This window comes from Crotalus tigris, unplaced genomic scaffold (assembly GCF_016545835.1).
Source record: "Crotalus tigris isolate CLP2741 ecotype Arizona unplaced genomic scaffold, ASM1654583v1 scf7180000024167.7108832, whole genome shotgun sequence".
Classification (NCBI taxonomy): domain Eukaryota; kingdom Metazoa; phylum Chordata; class Lepidosauria; order Squamata; family Viperidae; genus Crotalus; species Crotalus tigris.
This window is the reverse complement of record NW_024100417.1, coordinates 1,217,801-1,233,122: the sequence shown is the minus strand read 5'-3', so window position 1 is coordinate 1,233,122 and position 15,322 is coordinate 1,217,801. Positions and strand designations below refer to the sequence as shown.

General features: G+C 37.1%; 1 protein-coding gene across 3 annotated transcripts in view; it reads left to right on the top strand.

Moving 5' to 3' along the window:
- MAPK14 (mitogen-activated protein kinase 14) overlaps positions 1 to 15,322 on the top strand; it is a 39,179-nt gene that overhangs the window by 2,370 nt on the left and 21,487 nt on the right. For all 3 annotated transcript variants that reach the window (XM_039323283.1, XM_039323284.1, XM_039323282.1), the window contains exons 2-4: positions 5,099 to 5,228; positions 9,762 to 9,820; positions 13,806 to 13,917. In XM_039323283.1, coding sequence (XP_039179217.1) covers positions 5,099 to 5,228; positions 9,762 to 9,820; positions 13,806 to 13,917 — 301 coding nt within the window. The remainder of the gene's footprint in view (positions 1 to 5,098; positions 5,229 to 9,761; positions 9,821 to 13,805; positions 13,918 to 15,322) is intronic.

The following is a 15,322-nucleotide window of genomic DNA, read 5'->3' as shown; positions in this document are numbered from 1 at the left end:
AATTGAGCACTGAACCTCCCAGATAACATTGTGCCAGAAATCAAACATTGAAATAGTATGCCATTATTCAAAATGCATCATATACAGGAGTCCTCGACTAACGAGCACAATTGAGCCCAAAATTTCTGTTGCTAAGCAAGACAGTTAAGTGAATTTTGCCCCATTTTTACGACCTATCTTGCCACAGTTGTTAAGTGTCTCACTATAGTAATACAATTGTTAAATGAATCTGGTTTCCCCATTGACTTTGTCAGAAGGTCACAAAAGATGATCACATGCCTGGACACTGCAATCATCATAAATATGAATCAATTGACAAGGCTGAATTTTGATCACATGACTGTGGGGATGCTGCAACGGTCTTAAGTGAAAAGAGTCATAAGTCACTTTTTTCACTGCTGTTGTAAGATTGAACGGTCCCTGAACAAACTGTTATAAATCGAGGACTGCCTTTATTCTACAGAAAGTACATTGGAATAATATTAAAATACATTTCATTAAGTTTTTTTTAAGTAAATGTACATGCCTACTTGACTCTACTTGGGTCTATGAATATTTTTGTTCAATCTATTTCAATTATCTCAAATAAAGGTACCTATAAAAGTTATTAGTTTCTTGATACAGATTTTATATAGCCATTTCAAATTCAGTTTGGACTTGCTTGTTTGGCAACAAAACATATTTAGTATATTTTTAAGAGTTTGTTTATATGAGTTTTTAATGATTTATTTGAGCCAATCTAAAAGCCGTACTAGATTATAGTAATAGAAAGATGTACAGAGAATTAGCATACTTTTATTTCTGTAAAAATGTAGTTCAGTTTTTAAAGATTTAGCACCCAAGTTTTCTTTCTAATATTTATATCTCTAGAAAATAGATTTATTTATGTTACACTTCTAATTTTGAGAATCTGTGACATTGTTATATACCAAAATTTCATCATATGAGAAAAACAGTATATTTTAAATTCATATAGATGATTATTAAATTTCCTAATTAAGCATTATATTTTATGTCCTTGTGGCCTTGAAGATTTAATTAAGACTTAGATTTTACTTCCTACTCCTGTCTATTCAAAAATAAGACATTCAGTGGGATTCAGTTTCAGGTAAATGTGAATAGGATATAGTGTGACTTTCTTGGCAAACCAGTGTAGTTCTGCCATACTGTGGCAGGCTCCATAGTTTTAAATAGCTACCGGTATATTCTTCCTCTTTCCTCCAAGCATCTTAAGGTAGGGAAATAACTATGTCTAGATACTCAATCTAAAAATTCTCACTGTTTTCAACTGAGACCAGAATTTCTTTTGTTAAGCAAGGCAGCTTTAAGTGAATCAAGGGCAATTTTATGACCTTTTATGCCATGGTTGTTAAATGAATCATGTGGTCATTAAGCAAATCTGGCTTCCCCCATTGACTTTGCTTCTGAGAACCATCTGGGAAGGTCACAAATGATGAACCCATGACCCCAGGATGCTGCAGCCATGATAGATACATGCTGATTGTCAAGAGCTAGTTGTGTTGAGAAACTTGTCACTTTTTTAATGTTGTTGTAACTTCAGTCACTAAACAAATGATTGTAAATTGAGAACTACCTATATTTTGTTCCATCTTGAGAACCATATTATAGTTTTTCCAGAATAACCTATTTCAGCTAATGCTTCTAGCTCAGTGGTTCTCAACCTTTTTAATGCCGCGACCCCCAACCGGTCGTAAGTTGAGGACTACCCAACCAGTCGTAAGTCGAGGACTACCCAACCGGTCATAAGTCGAGGACTACCCAACCGGTCATAAGTCGAGGATTTTCCCTGCCCGGGAGCACCTCTCATGCGTGGTGCCGCCCCCTGCGCCTGCCGAGGTGTAGCTGGCAAACGGCAGAGATGGAGCAGGCCGACCACCGGCTGGGCCACCAGCTGGCCCAGCCCAAGGGAGGTAAGGCACCCGCCGGGCCCCACGCGCTCCAGCAACCCTCCCTGCGCCCGCCGGCCTCCCACCTCCCACTCCTGGCCCTCTTTTACTTACATTTTTAGTAGTTGCTCAGCAGAGAGGAGTGGAAACTTCCAGACAGCTCGCCTTCGCTGCAGACAACTTGCAGCACCGTTTGCAGAATGGGACTTTTGTCCAGGATGTCTCAGCAGGGCAGAGACATCCTGGACAATTCCTATTGGCTTTTGAAAGTCAATATAATTAGACTCTATTCAAGAGAGTCTATTCTATTGGCTTTCAAAAGCCAATAGAATAAAAGGGAGTAGCACAGCTAAGGAAAAGGGGGAAAAAATGGCGGACTGCGTTGTTTGGCGACCCCCGTGAAATGGTCGTTCGACCCCAAATGGGGCCGCGACCCACAGGTTGAGAACCGGTGTTCTAGCTAATGCTTCTAGCATTAGAAATTGCAGTGTGTGATGGGGTCTCCATTGAATTAGAAAGGAGGAAAAGTCAAATTCTCCATACAGCTCTAGGTATAAATTGTTCTACAAGTTTCTGCTTTAAGCTGACCTGAGTCTAATTTCACAAGAACATTCATTTTAAGGGCTGAGGATAAAACAGAATATTTTTGTGGATTCTTCAGTCAATTTGGTGATTTATGTTTCAAGGCAGCGAAAAGGACCTCTTATAGACAATGAAAATGGTTATAGGATGGAGGGAGAGTTTAATATATATATAGAAAATATTTTCAAATATTTTTTTAAAAGCAGAAATAGGAATCCTCTCCAAAACATCTACTGAGAACTGGATATGATTATTGGTTTCCATTAATGCAGAAACCCGAATGTTGTGAGATGGGTATTGGCTTAATCAATCCCCCACCTGTTCAATGTATGATTCTTAATATGAGGGTGGGGCATTACTGTTGAAGGAAATACTTTTTTTTCTTTGATTATTTTCCCTCTTCAAAGGGCTTTCACCTTCATATCTTGAAATAACTCGAAGCCTGGAGTTGAATTCTATGTGTACTTTTCTAGTAGCCATAATTCAGAACTTCAGTCTTCATGGACTGATGAACATATTTGGAATTTTAAAAACACTTTTCTGGTTCATGAAAATTGCATGGAGGTATCCATGAAGTCATCCATTATCTTTATAGCACATAACCCAAGGATTCTTATAGTTAATAATTTTGGACTGTATGGTGATGAGCATTTCTAAGTCATCTAAAATATTTTACAGTGTATTCATTGCACAGGTTAAAAGAACTTCCTAATTGTAGACTAAATTGAATTCTTCTTTGTTTTAGTTTGCCAGTATTACACTTGAACAAATACTATAAGAGTGCTAAGCATCTGATATATTATATTTCCTTTTGCCTGATATAAAGCAGTGCCTTTGCATATAGTTTGGCATCAAGATTAAGGATTTATCCACTACATTCAGTATATAATTTGATCAGTTAAAGATAATTAAACCATTAAACCAGATAGGTTGAAGAATCCAGGCTCGCAACCAAGTAAGCATACAAGGTATCTGTTTGGCTATTGCACAGAAGACATCCACAGTATACTTCTATATACGTACAGCACTTAGTGCCCACTAGACTGCCTGCTTACTGGAACTTTTTAAACATGCCAGTTCAACCAATCAGAGAGAAATTTGGCAAAATTTCCAGAAGTTAATCTTCAAAACTAGAACTGGTTCCTAGTGTTCTAGAAGACACTGAACCATGAAACACCATGTCTGCAATATCAGAAACTGGAATAGTTTAGCAGGGATGGCCAGTTTGACATGACCCCGGAATAACAATAGTAGGTTTTGCATTCCTGGTAAGTTGATAAAGCAAAATGTCAGGCATTCATATTTTTTGTCTAACAGAGTAAATGCAGCTAGGGTTCATATTAGACCTCAAAAGTATTCTTAGAAAATTATAATAAAACCTATCTACCTGCTTATATAAAGGAAGAAGAGAAGATGATTAGTGACGATATGGACCTTTCCTTGGGACTCAGCAAGTTTGGCATGATGAGAAATCAAGTGATTTAATAGTATATGACATCAGTTCTTCCTGTGCCAATATAGCTATGATAGACATTTTGCAAGAACACTTGCCAGCCTTAAATAATTGGGTATCCATTGTGGGAATGTCTCTTTTTATATTCAGTTCAGTGTGGTTAATAACACATAAGAGATTATTATCATATTTAGTCCAGGCACGACTGACTTTGGGGAAGAGCAAAAAAAGATTTTCCATTCAATTTCAAGCTAAAATGATATCGGTACATTAGTTTTAGGATACATTTTAATAGAAAACAGACAGAAATCCGAGCTATTTATTGCCTATATTGGCTTGCTATAATGAAATTATGTATTAAAATAATTTTATTCTGACAAATACAGTTCAAATTATTTCTTACTGAACTGTACTCAGATATACAGTATCTGTTTCATCTTCAGATCTGATGGGCGGTCCTTTGTACATTTTGTACTTGTTTGCTATTTAGTAAAAATTATAAAAATATGGTCTGGATTTTTTCATATGTGGAAATGAGTATACAGTATCTCTTTAAAGTTGTCTGTCAATCTGATTAGATCAGAAACCATGGCAATAAAAATTCAACATCACAACTTCCAAGCGTCTGAAAAAAAAATGTGTCTAGATATTTCTGAGTTAAGTTATTCAATCTACAGATCTGAGGAGTAGTTTGGACTTTATTTCCACAACTGGCTTTCTATGAGACATACATCATGCTTCAAGATGGATATAGGGACCTTTTGTTTCTGAAATGTCACAATATGTGAATTTTGAGGTTGAAACGTTCAAGGAATTTAGGGGAAGTCATTGTCATACCTCTGTGTTATTAGTCATTTTATGATTGCAAAATTTTTCATTCTTTCTTTATAAAGCCAGAATAATTCCCAAAATTATACATTTAATATAGTATATTAAAATGAATATAGTATAATAATATATATAAAAATATCCATAAGTGATTCTTTTTCTAAGTTTACTCCGAGAAAAATTTTCAACTTCTTTTGGAGCTCATATTCTGAATTACAAAGTTATTTAGTTACATTCTCTCAAAAGAATAAGATAAATGATAATCTTTTCATAATAAAATGTGAACACTGATTACGCCATTAATGCTTTTTTTAAAATGATTTTATAGCTCTGCCTTTGATGCTAAAACTGGCCTCCGTGTGGCAGTGAAGAAATTGTCCAGACCATTTCAGTCTATCATACATGCCAAAAGGACCTACCGCGAACTACGACTGCTAAAACATATGAAACATGAAAATGTGAGTCTGACACAAAACATAATTGTACACTGTATTTGGTTTCAGAGCCAAGTTGAGGATGAACTGTTTGTTAACCCTGGTTCACTTTACGAGTGTGCAGGTATTCAAATCTGAGCAGGAAAGGGCTTTTGGACCTGGCATGCTCATGCATAGCTACTGTCTGAAAGATTTCTTTAAGGGCCACTCATGGGTACAATGAATATGATCATGCTGAATCCAAAAGCACATTTCACACATTGGAATTGAACACTGCAATCCATGAGTTTGCATGGGGCAGTTTTCATGTCAACCATAATGAAATGAAAATGAGGTCAGTCTTCAAGCAAAGAATGACAGTGGAGAGATATAGTAGTGCAGTATTTATTCTCCTATTAACTACTAGGAGCATATTCAAATTTGAGGAAATAATATAGCTGTTAATTCTGCAATCTGCAACCGTGGGACCTGTTGTGAAATGCTTCATAGCTTCTCTATATTTCTGGAACACAATATTGCAAAAACAATTCTTCCTCTAGTACAGTTGTTGTCCGGGTTAAGCAACCCACTCAGATGATTTGTTAGTTCTTATCTTGTTTGATGAGAATTTGGTTGATTTTTTTTTTAAAGATCTCTAGGCACATTTCATTTTATTGTTTAGAGGTGTTTATTTTTTATTTTTTGCAAATAGTATTGCTTCTTTGGTTTTAATTCCTTGTTCATTTCTAGAGCCACTTCTATAAGATAAGTAGCTACATAAATCAAATAGTTAAGCCTGTCATTTAATAAATAGATCTATCCTACACAAATTTAATTGAGTAAAGTCTGCAGTATTGAGGATTAAACTGATGGAGATTTTTGAAGTACAAATTTAGTACAGCTAATCTGCTTTTAATGAAAATACTTCTTCAGACATATTAGTAAATACTGAAAGTGTGGAAAAGTTGTTCTATGGAAGCTTCTCCTAATTTCTCTTTAATGCTAGGAACACCGATACAAAATTATGCAGATGAGGCTTTATGATTCGATTGTCAACTCTTTGAGCATAACAGTTCAAACTATAGTTCCTATTGCATTGTGTCTTGTTTCTAAATAATATATTTTTATACTGAGCCATGGTGGCCCAGTGATTAGTATACAGTATTGCAGGCTGATTTTGCCCATTGCTAGGAATTTGATTCTGACTGGCTCAAGGTGTTCAGAGCTGTGGCGGTGCAGTGGTTATAATGCAGTACTGCAGGCTATTGCTGACTGCCAGCATTTTAGCTGTTCGAATCTCAGCAGGCTCAAGGTTGACTCAGCCTTCCATCCTTCCAAGTCAGTAAAAAGGACCCAGATTGTTGGGGGCAATATGCTGACTGTAAACCACTTAGAGCAGACATGTCAAACACAAGGCCCAGGGGGCCGGATGCGGCCCGCAAAGTGGTTTCATGTGGCCTGCAAAGCCATCCTGGAAACAGTGAGGGAATGGCCCCCGCTGCCTTGGCCCAGGATGGCCAGGAGTCAATGTACAATTTTGTGGTGATCATCTATGCTGAAACGCATTCAGTCTTAGCTCCACAAGGCCATCCAGAAACAGCGAGGAACCAGCCCCTGCCATGTTGTCCCCGCCCCTGGGTGCATGCTGGGGAGGTGTCACCCTTTGTGAGGAATGAAGAAATGGACCATGCCTTGGTGCTTGCCCCGGTCCCACCCCCTTCTGCCAGAGACCCTCAGATCTGTCCCACTCCTGCCCAGGCCCCCACAGGCACCCTTGACGCGAACGATGTAGAGCTGGCCATGCCCACCCAGTAGGCCGCACCCACCCGGCCCCCCCGAGGGCAACCGCAATGCTGATGCGGCCCTCAGTGAAATTGAGTTTGATACCAGAGAGTGCTATAAAGCACTATGAAGCATATATAAGTGCTATTGCTATTATTCAAGGACTATCAGATTTCATTCTTCTGCAGATAATGATCGAGCACTGAATGTAGCGAAGACTGGTAGTTTGTAACTGTAATTGTGTATGAAGAAATTATTACTGAAATATATTGACGGCAAAACATTAAACTTTAAAAGGCTATATTTTCATATTATATATATGTATGTATGTATGTAGGTAGGTAGGTCTTTGGTTATTCGGGTTTTCTCTCGCATAAAATTGGAAGTGTCTTGGCGACATTTCGACGAAGTCCCATTCGTCATCTTCAGGCTGGTGTTTTTGGCTTCATGCTCCTAGAAGCACGAAGCCGAAAACACCAGCCTGAAGATGACAAATGGGACTTCGTCAAAATGTCGCCAAGACACTTCCAATTTTACACGGGAGAAAACCCGAATAACCAAAGACCTACATACAAACACTTGCGAAAACCTCAGTGTATATGTATATGTGTGTATCTGTCTATCTATCTATCTATCTATCTATCTATCTATCTATCTATCTATCTATCTATTTATCTATCTATCTATCTCATTAAGGACAGGCCTACCTTAGTGAAAAATTAGAGCTTGGAACTCACCCTAGAAGTTTGCTTAACCTTTCCCCAATAAGCATTCAGGAGCCTAATTGAGAACTAGGTTTTTTTTCCAGCACACTTTTGCCATGGTATATGACTGTTGCGTACCATTGTTATCTAGCTTTTGGTAACTAGCTATAGTTTTTTTTAAAAAAAAAAATCTGTTTTTTAATCACTGTTTCTATTGTTAACATTGAATATTTAGGAAGGTCTTTCAGTAAAATTCCATTACTTTTTAATACTACTTCTGATGTCAATGAAAAGTTTTCACATGTAAATTGGATTGGATATTGGATGGATGGATGGATATTACAACTGTAAACACTTCAGAACAATCACTACAGAACATGTGGGAGTGGAAATGTCATTATCACTGTAAGAGAAGCTTCCATAATTTGGCATATGTGGTCCTGAAAAGAGATGCAGCTGCTTTATGAGTCACAAGCTAGTGCTCTGTTCACACTTCTGCACGTTCCAAAGTACTTTCTCCAAATCAAATCAAAGAAGCATGACATAGCTCTAGCACTTTCAGTATTTTTTTTTAATGTTTGGCCCACAGTAATTAAAATTCCCATAAATTTATAAAAGTCTCAAAAAACCTTCAAAGTCTCCTAACATAACTAGCAATTTCCTAATATGTTTGCCCCACAGTCATTAATTTCAGGGGGGGGGGTTGCATCTTATTGGTTCAAGTGCCGAAAATGCAGTTACACAACTGCAGGGAGGTTGGCCGTGAGATCTTTGAATCTGTTTTTAAGTACCTTTTTCTGGCTCTGAGAATCTGGTCATAAGTCGATGACTACTTGTATAATATTGGTTTTATTAAATGCAATTAATAATAGCAACAATCAATAATCACAGCATATTTAGCATGATAGCGATGAGTTATAGCAAGCCCCAAGATGTCTATATTAGTTTTCTTTAGCATGGTTCTGCAAAAAAAAATAATAATAAACTTTGCCAAGATTGCTGTTGCTAAGCAACGTGGTTACATGATGTTGCGGTTCACAACCGCATTGCTTATAGCTAAAGTTCCAGTCCCAGATACTCGTAGTCCTCGAGTTACAATCGTAGTGGAACCTGCCCATTACAGTCATAAGTCATAAAACAGGTCAGTCATGTGAGCAACCTGATTTTACATCATTTTGGGGGGTGTTAAACAAATACATTGGTTATTAAGTGAATGCCTTGGTCATTAAGTGAACCATTGGTTTGCTATGGTCATGGTTTTGCCAAAAACCAAAACTGCTGTTTTTTGGGGAAAAAAAATTGTCATAAAAATGCCATATTCTGTATTCTCCAATTTTAGTCTTTTGGTTTTGTATTGTTGGTAAGATTGTGCCAGATTGATTTCTTGCTACTGTCAGCATAATAAATTGCAATGCATTTCAGTATGATTCTGAATCATACTTAATCAAATATTTGAATCAATTTTTACTTTCAGAATTTTCTGGATATTTTAATGAATTTGTTTCCAGTACTTTTGATCATTTTGTACGTATACCATATATGGTAACATTTTTATTTGTTATGGCATTTCCAACAAATAAGCCTTCATGATAAAGACTGCATTGAGATGAATGTAAGCCCCTCTGATTTAGGCCTTCAAAGCTGTATTCATAACATCCCAAAGCACTGAATTTTGGTCACTTAGAACTAATGCAGTGATATCTAATGCAAGTTGGATAGATCACCATAAAGTCACCATTTTGTGTAGGAAGTAATGAATTGTCCTTCGCCAGGGTTTGTCAATACGTCTCCATACACGATTATTTTTATTTTGCAATGCACGTTGGGTACCAGTAGAAGTCCTGCCCAAGTATAAAATTACTCTTTAGTTTCTTTACTACAGTGTGGCCATTTTTGGGGTACAAATTGAAGCATAACATTCATGGCAACTTAGAAGAATGAAAATAAAGCAGGATTTGATGCTTTAAATCATGTGTTTACATAGCAGGCACTCTGGATTAGGATAATAAATATACTTCAGTTGGGGGAAATGGATTGGAAAAAATGGATTAATGCGTATGCTTAGTTAAGAATATTTTCCCCCTCTTTACAGGTTATTGGACTTCTAGATGTATTCTCACCTGCGAAGACATTTGAAGAGTTCAATGATGTGTAAGCAACAGTTCAAAACTTTGTAACATATATACTTTATATATTTAAAAACACTAATCCAAAATTTATAGCCTTTATATTGGATTAAATTTGTAATTTGGTGAAAACTTTCCTGCATGTGAGGAGAGTTAATGGGGCAAATGTGAGTGGGAGTATGCATCTGAGGACATGAATAGTTTACATTCTATACCTGCCTCAGTTTTGTTGCTGTAGAAGTGTGTATGCATTGACATCAAATCTTGCATTTGGAATGAAAAATAACATAAGGACTGCTTCACACTATATGTTCTCTGAGGAAATAGTAAAATCATAGATAAGGTGGCCTGAGTCACTCATATATTTTGATTTTATGTGTTGTTTAAACTCAGCTGTTGCAATTTGTGAATTATGGTTTATAGTTTAGTACAGAAGTTCTCACACTGATGGTATTGTGTCCTCCCCCCCTAAGATAAACAAGCTCATGTTGGTTCCTCCAAACCAAAGCAATTATTTTATTGGGGCCAGGACTAGGCAAAAAAAAAATATATATCACTTATCCCTAATAATAAAATTGTAATCTAAATACCAGACAGCACAATAGTGGAACTCTGCAATCTTATAAAACAAAAAATCTTACAAAAAATTAGAAACAAACAGCCAAAAATCAAATGCAAAATGATGCTTTTCAATCAGAAATATAAGACTGTCCAATCCCACATAACCCTGGAAATCTGCACGCTTTCTTCAAGATAGCTACTGCTGTTCCCCTTCCACCATATCATTTGCCTGGGTTTAACCTCAACAATCACATAAAATCTGGTCACTGCGCTTGGCACAGCTAAGCAGCCTCGGAATGAACTCTAACAGCAGTTCATACTCAAGGACAGCCATTATGCATTTCTCACCTGTAATGAAATCAGCCTGTGGCATGTACACCATGATTGCCTGCAAGATCAAGCCAAAGTGTTATAAGACCATGCTCTATTCCACCTGCCTTGCGCAGAGATATATCCTGGAGCATGGTGCCCAGACTTGAAGCCTGCAAGATCACACTCCAGATCCTCTAACCAGGTTGTAAAAAAATGGCCCAATTACTCTCACAGTGTATGTACCTAGATTGGAGTCCTGCAGGATACTGTTAAAATCCTAATAGACAATATTCCCACTCTACTGAACAAGCACCTGTCTCTGACTAGGCAGAGGAAGAGAGGTTCAGGCAGCAACTTTAGCCTACATGTTTAAACACTCTAGAACCGTGGTGGCGAAACTATGGAACGCGTGCCACAGGTGGCACGCAGAGCTCTCTCTGTGGGCACGCGCACCGTTGCCCCAGTCCTAGGCCTTCAGCTGAATTTTATAAAACCTTTTCGCTTTAGGCCTCCGCCACCGTGTGCAAAAAAAAAAAAAAGGTTCAATCAATTTCAACTTGCGGGAAAAAAAGATCTCGCAAAGTTGGAATTGATTGATTGAACTTTTTAGTCCCACCCAGTCTGCCGTTACCACCGCAGCCACATCCACCCAATGGATCATGCCCACCCAATGGCCACACCCACCCAATGGGCCACGCCCAACCGCACCCGACGATACATAAGTGGGTTTTGGGTTGCAGTTTGGGCACTCGGTCTCTAAAAGGTTCACTATCACTGCTCTAGAATTTGTGGCCTCTTCTCCCAAAGTCATAACTTAATATGATGTGTTGCACCCAGTCAGTATTTATCAGAATCATAGAATATATAATTGGTTAGTATATTCACATCAAAAGAAAGATTAAAATACTAGAAATTGCTGTACATGTGATAACAATAGTTTCTAAGCCATCTCATACATAAATTGATTTTAAGTATTTGAATAACTTGTAATATAGGATAAGCGCATGCAGAATTTTGTGAAGTTCTCCATTTGTATGCTATCATTTATCTCTCTCCTCCCTCCCTCCCTCCATCTCTCTCTCTCTCTCTCATATTAATAAGCGTTGTGTTTGCTTCTGCAAGTTGTATACCAGTTTAAAGTTTAGCTTTATAATTCAAATAACAGAGATGTTGGCAAAAAATATTTGCAGTTACTTTCTGAAGCAGAATTGACTACTTTTCTTTTGGGGGAAAGGCAGGGGCAGGAAGGACTTAGAAAAAGGAAAGCTGAGCAAAATGTCTGATAACAGGGAAGAATATAGTTTCTTGATTTTATTGTTGAATTTTAAGGTTTGCCTGTTCCATCGTTTTGCATTAAAGGACTCGTGTACTTGTAGCTGTGTGATGAGAGATAGTGGATTATGAAGTGACAAACATTTTAAAGAGTTGAGTTTAAAACTTGTAAAACTTGTACGTAACAGTTTTCAAAGGCACGTTGAGACAGGCTCCTTGTTTTAATAAGTTCATTTAGATGGATTTTGTTAATAGATACTAATATGACTAAATGTTTCATATAGCCTGTACTGTACAACCTTTTTACATTTCTTCAGAGAAATAAAAAAACTGAATCATTCTAAATATCTCCTTGATTCATAGTTACGAAGAACAATTAACTTCTGAAAAATCTTATTTTCTTATTATGATTTCTCTGGGAAGTGGTTGATTATGGCTGCAGTGGATGGATGGGTTGCATGGAAGGAGGAGTGCATGTGAATCCCTGGGCAAGTAAATAGATTATATGAGTGGAATCTAACCTCAGGTTCAGGGGTTGGCAACTTGGCTCTTTTATGACTGGTGGACTTCAACTCCCAGAATTCCTGAGCCAGCCATGCTGGCTCAGGAATTCTGGGAGTTGAAGTCCACCAGTCATAAAAGAGCCAAGTTGCCTACCCCTGCTCTAGTTCATAATAAAAGTTCTGTAAACACAGAGGGAGAGTGTCATGAGATGTCTTTATCTTCTCACATTTATAACCTACAAGTCAGAACCTATATGAAACAGCCTTTGCTTTTATTATCCTGTTTCCATTTGAAAGGAATAATCTTGAATATTTTAGATACATCTCCCAAATAATAACACACAAAATTACGTAAATGCAATTTTATACATGTATAAATCTCATATTTTTGGATTAAATGGATTATGGTGCTGATTATGTACTTACAAAATACATCAAAAATTATATTTCTGTAAAATAACAGAGTTCTCTGTGAAAAAAATTGTGATGAAATTAACTTTTCTGAGTATACTGAGCTGGAGTTTGACAAAATTAATTTTATGTTTTGCTATTGATGTCAATGGATTTGTAGTTCAGGTAATGAAGGGTCCACTTTACTGTTGGAGTACTTCTTCCAAATTTGGTGAAGACGGTGATTAATAGATAAGTAAAACATTGTTACATGTCTTGGATTATACTACAATACTGTTTATAATTAATGATTTTAAGTGGCTCTGCTTATGTTTCTTTAATCTCAGAAATGCTGAATTGAGTTGTGCAAAGCATTTGAAAAGGATGCTTTGCAAAGAAATTTAACATAGGCAAAACTTCCCTTTTCAAATATTAAAGCAGCCATGTTCTCTGGAAGGCTTCAAGTCTGCTTTGAAGGTTGTTTCTGGTAGTCTGTGCTTATGTGTGCACATGCCAATGCTTTGCGTATAGTTTCAGGGAAAGTATTGCTTGTGCATGTAAATGCAAACAACTGGAGACAGTCTTCCAAGAAAGAGATGGCTGCTTTAATACCTCAAAGAAAGATAGTTCACTCAAGTCAATGATTTCTATGAAGCATTCTTCGGGATATTTTTGCATAGGTATTTATATTTGAGGGTGAAGGTTCATTCTCCGAGCTTGTGGGTTGGTTTCTGAACGTTTCATTACCAGGCTAGGTAACATCTTCAATAGAGCTCAGTGTTCTTCTATTTATAAGGACTTCAGGTGTGGGTGTATCAAGTGAGGATCTTGTGATGGGTCAGGTGTGAGTCATCAGTGAGAGGCTTGGGATGGGACTTGTGATGGGGAGGTTACATCAGGTCAGGGTCATTTTCATATTTGTTTAGGTGTCTTACAACGAAGTAATATTTTGGCTTGACTTCTGTTTTCCAGATATCTTGTAACCCATCTCATGGGAGCAGATTTGAATAATATTGTAAAATGTCAGAAACTCACAGATGACCATGTACAGTTTCTCATCTATCAAATTCTTCGGGGTTTGAAGGTATTTCCAGTTTTATAATTATAGTAACTCCTCTGTAAACTTACTTTCTCCTTTAAAGAGATCTATAGAGGCGAAAATTGTATTCAGGCAAAGGCAGTGTTGCATTTTTGCTCTCCTGAATTATTAAATGGATTTGAAAAACGTTTGTCCTTTCTGAATTTTGAGATGGAAGCAAAAATGTGTTGCACAACTATTGGATTGGCTCTGCTTCTTGCACAACTGAACTTGAATTGGCTCAGCTTTGGCTCTACATCATAGTTAGAGACATTAATGTTCTTAGTTCATGACATTTTTTAATTTGCTTGTTCTGCATGTGCTATATTCTTATATGATATGAGGAAAAGGAGACTGTTTTTGACACTTGAAGGAAGAGGCATAAAAGTCTTCACCTAATCCCTTCAAATGTATAAAAACTACCTAAAGGAGAAGAGATCATGCTGTAGATAGCATCATAAAGTACTGCCTCCCCACCCCCCCACTCCTTGTTGTCTCGGTAGAAAGACAGGAAAGATCTCCAACAGGCATGAAAAACATAATTTTATAATGTAGCCAGTAGTAATATTTCCTCAACCATTTTATTAAATCAGGAACAGTTTTTCTCCCTAACCTCCTATAAAATGAGTTCAGGAAATAACGGTCTACATTTTTTTTTATTGGCACTGCCCATCATGTGATTCCTGTTTGACTGTAGTTACTCCAGGAAGGAAACACAGAGTTGGGAAATGTCCTATATTGGCCCAGAGAAAAAGTGGCCTAATTGAACTATATTATGCAAAGCCAAAATTCAGCTCATTGTTTTGGTTAACAAAATGGGCAGTCCTAGAGGAAAACATGTTTTTATATTGTCCAATGGGATATAAATTGAATATATATTTTGATATTGGTGTACAAATTGAGGGATATTTTAAACATATTTTTGTATGTGGATAAATCTTGACTTTGCCCATTTGTTTTTGTGGAAACTAGAAACTAATGGGAAAAAAATGGAATGAAAACAACAACAAAATCAGTCAAATAAACCATAACTGATTTGCTCATCTCAGCAGCTTCTTTTCTTTTTTCTTTTGGTGCCAGTAAGTCTGTGTTGACTCCTGGTGACTGCCTGGACAAGTCTGTGCAGGGTTTTTTGTTTTTTTTAATTTTGGCAATTTTTCAGAAGCATTTGCCATTGTCTTCTTACTAGGGCTAAAAGAGAGTGACAGGCCCAAAGCCACCTTTGTGTCTAAAATGGGACCAGAACTCACAGTCTCTGCGGTTTAGTAGTAGTTATGATAACTCCAAAACACAAACAGGAACCAGTTACATTAAGATGGAATTGGGGTAAGAGAATTTGACTTTCCAAAACGTACATAGACAGGGTTAGTTAGCATATCTTTAATCAACTTTCATTTTATTGAAACCTGCC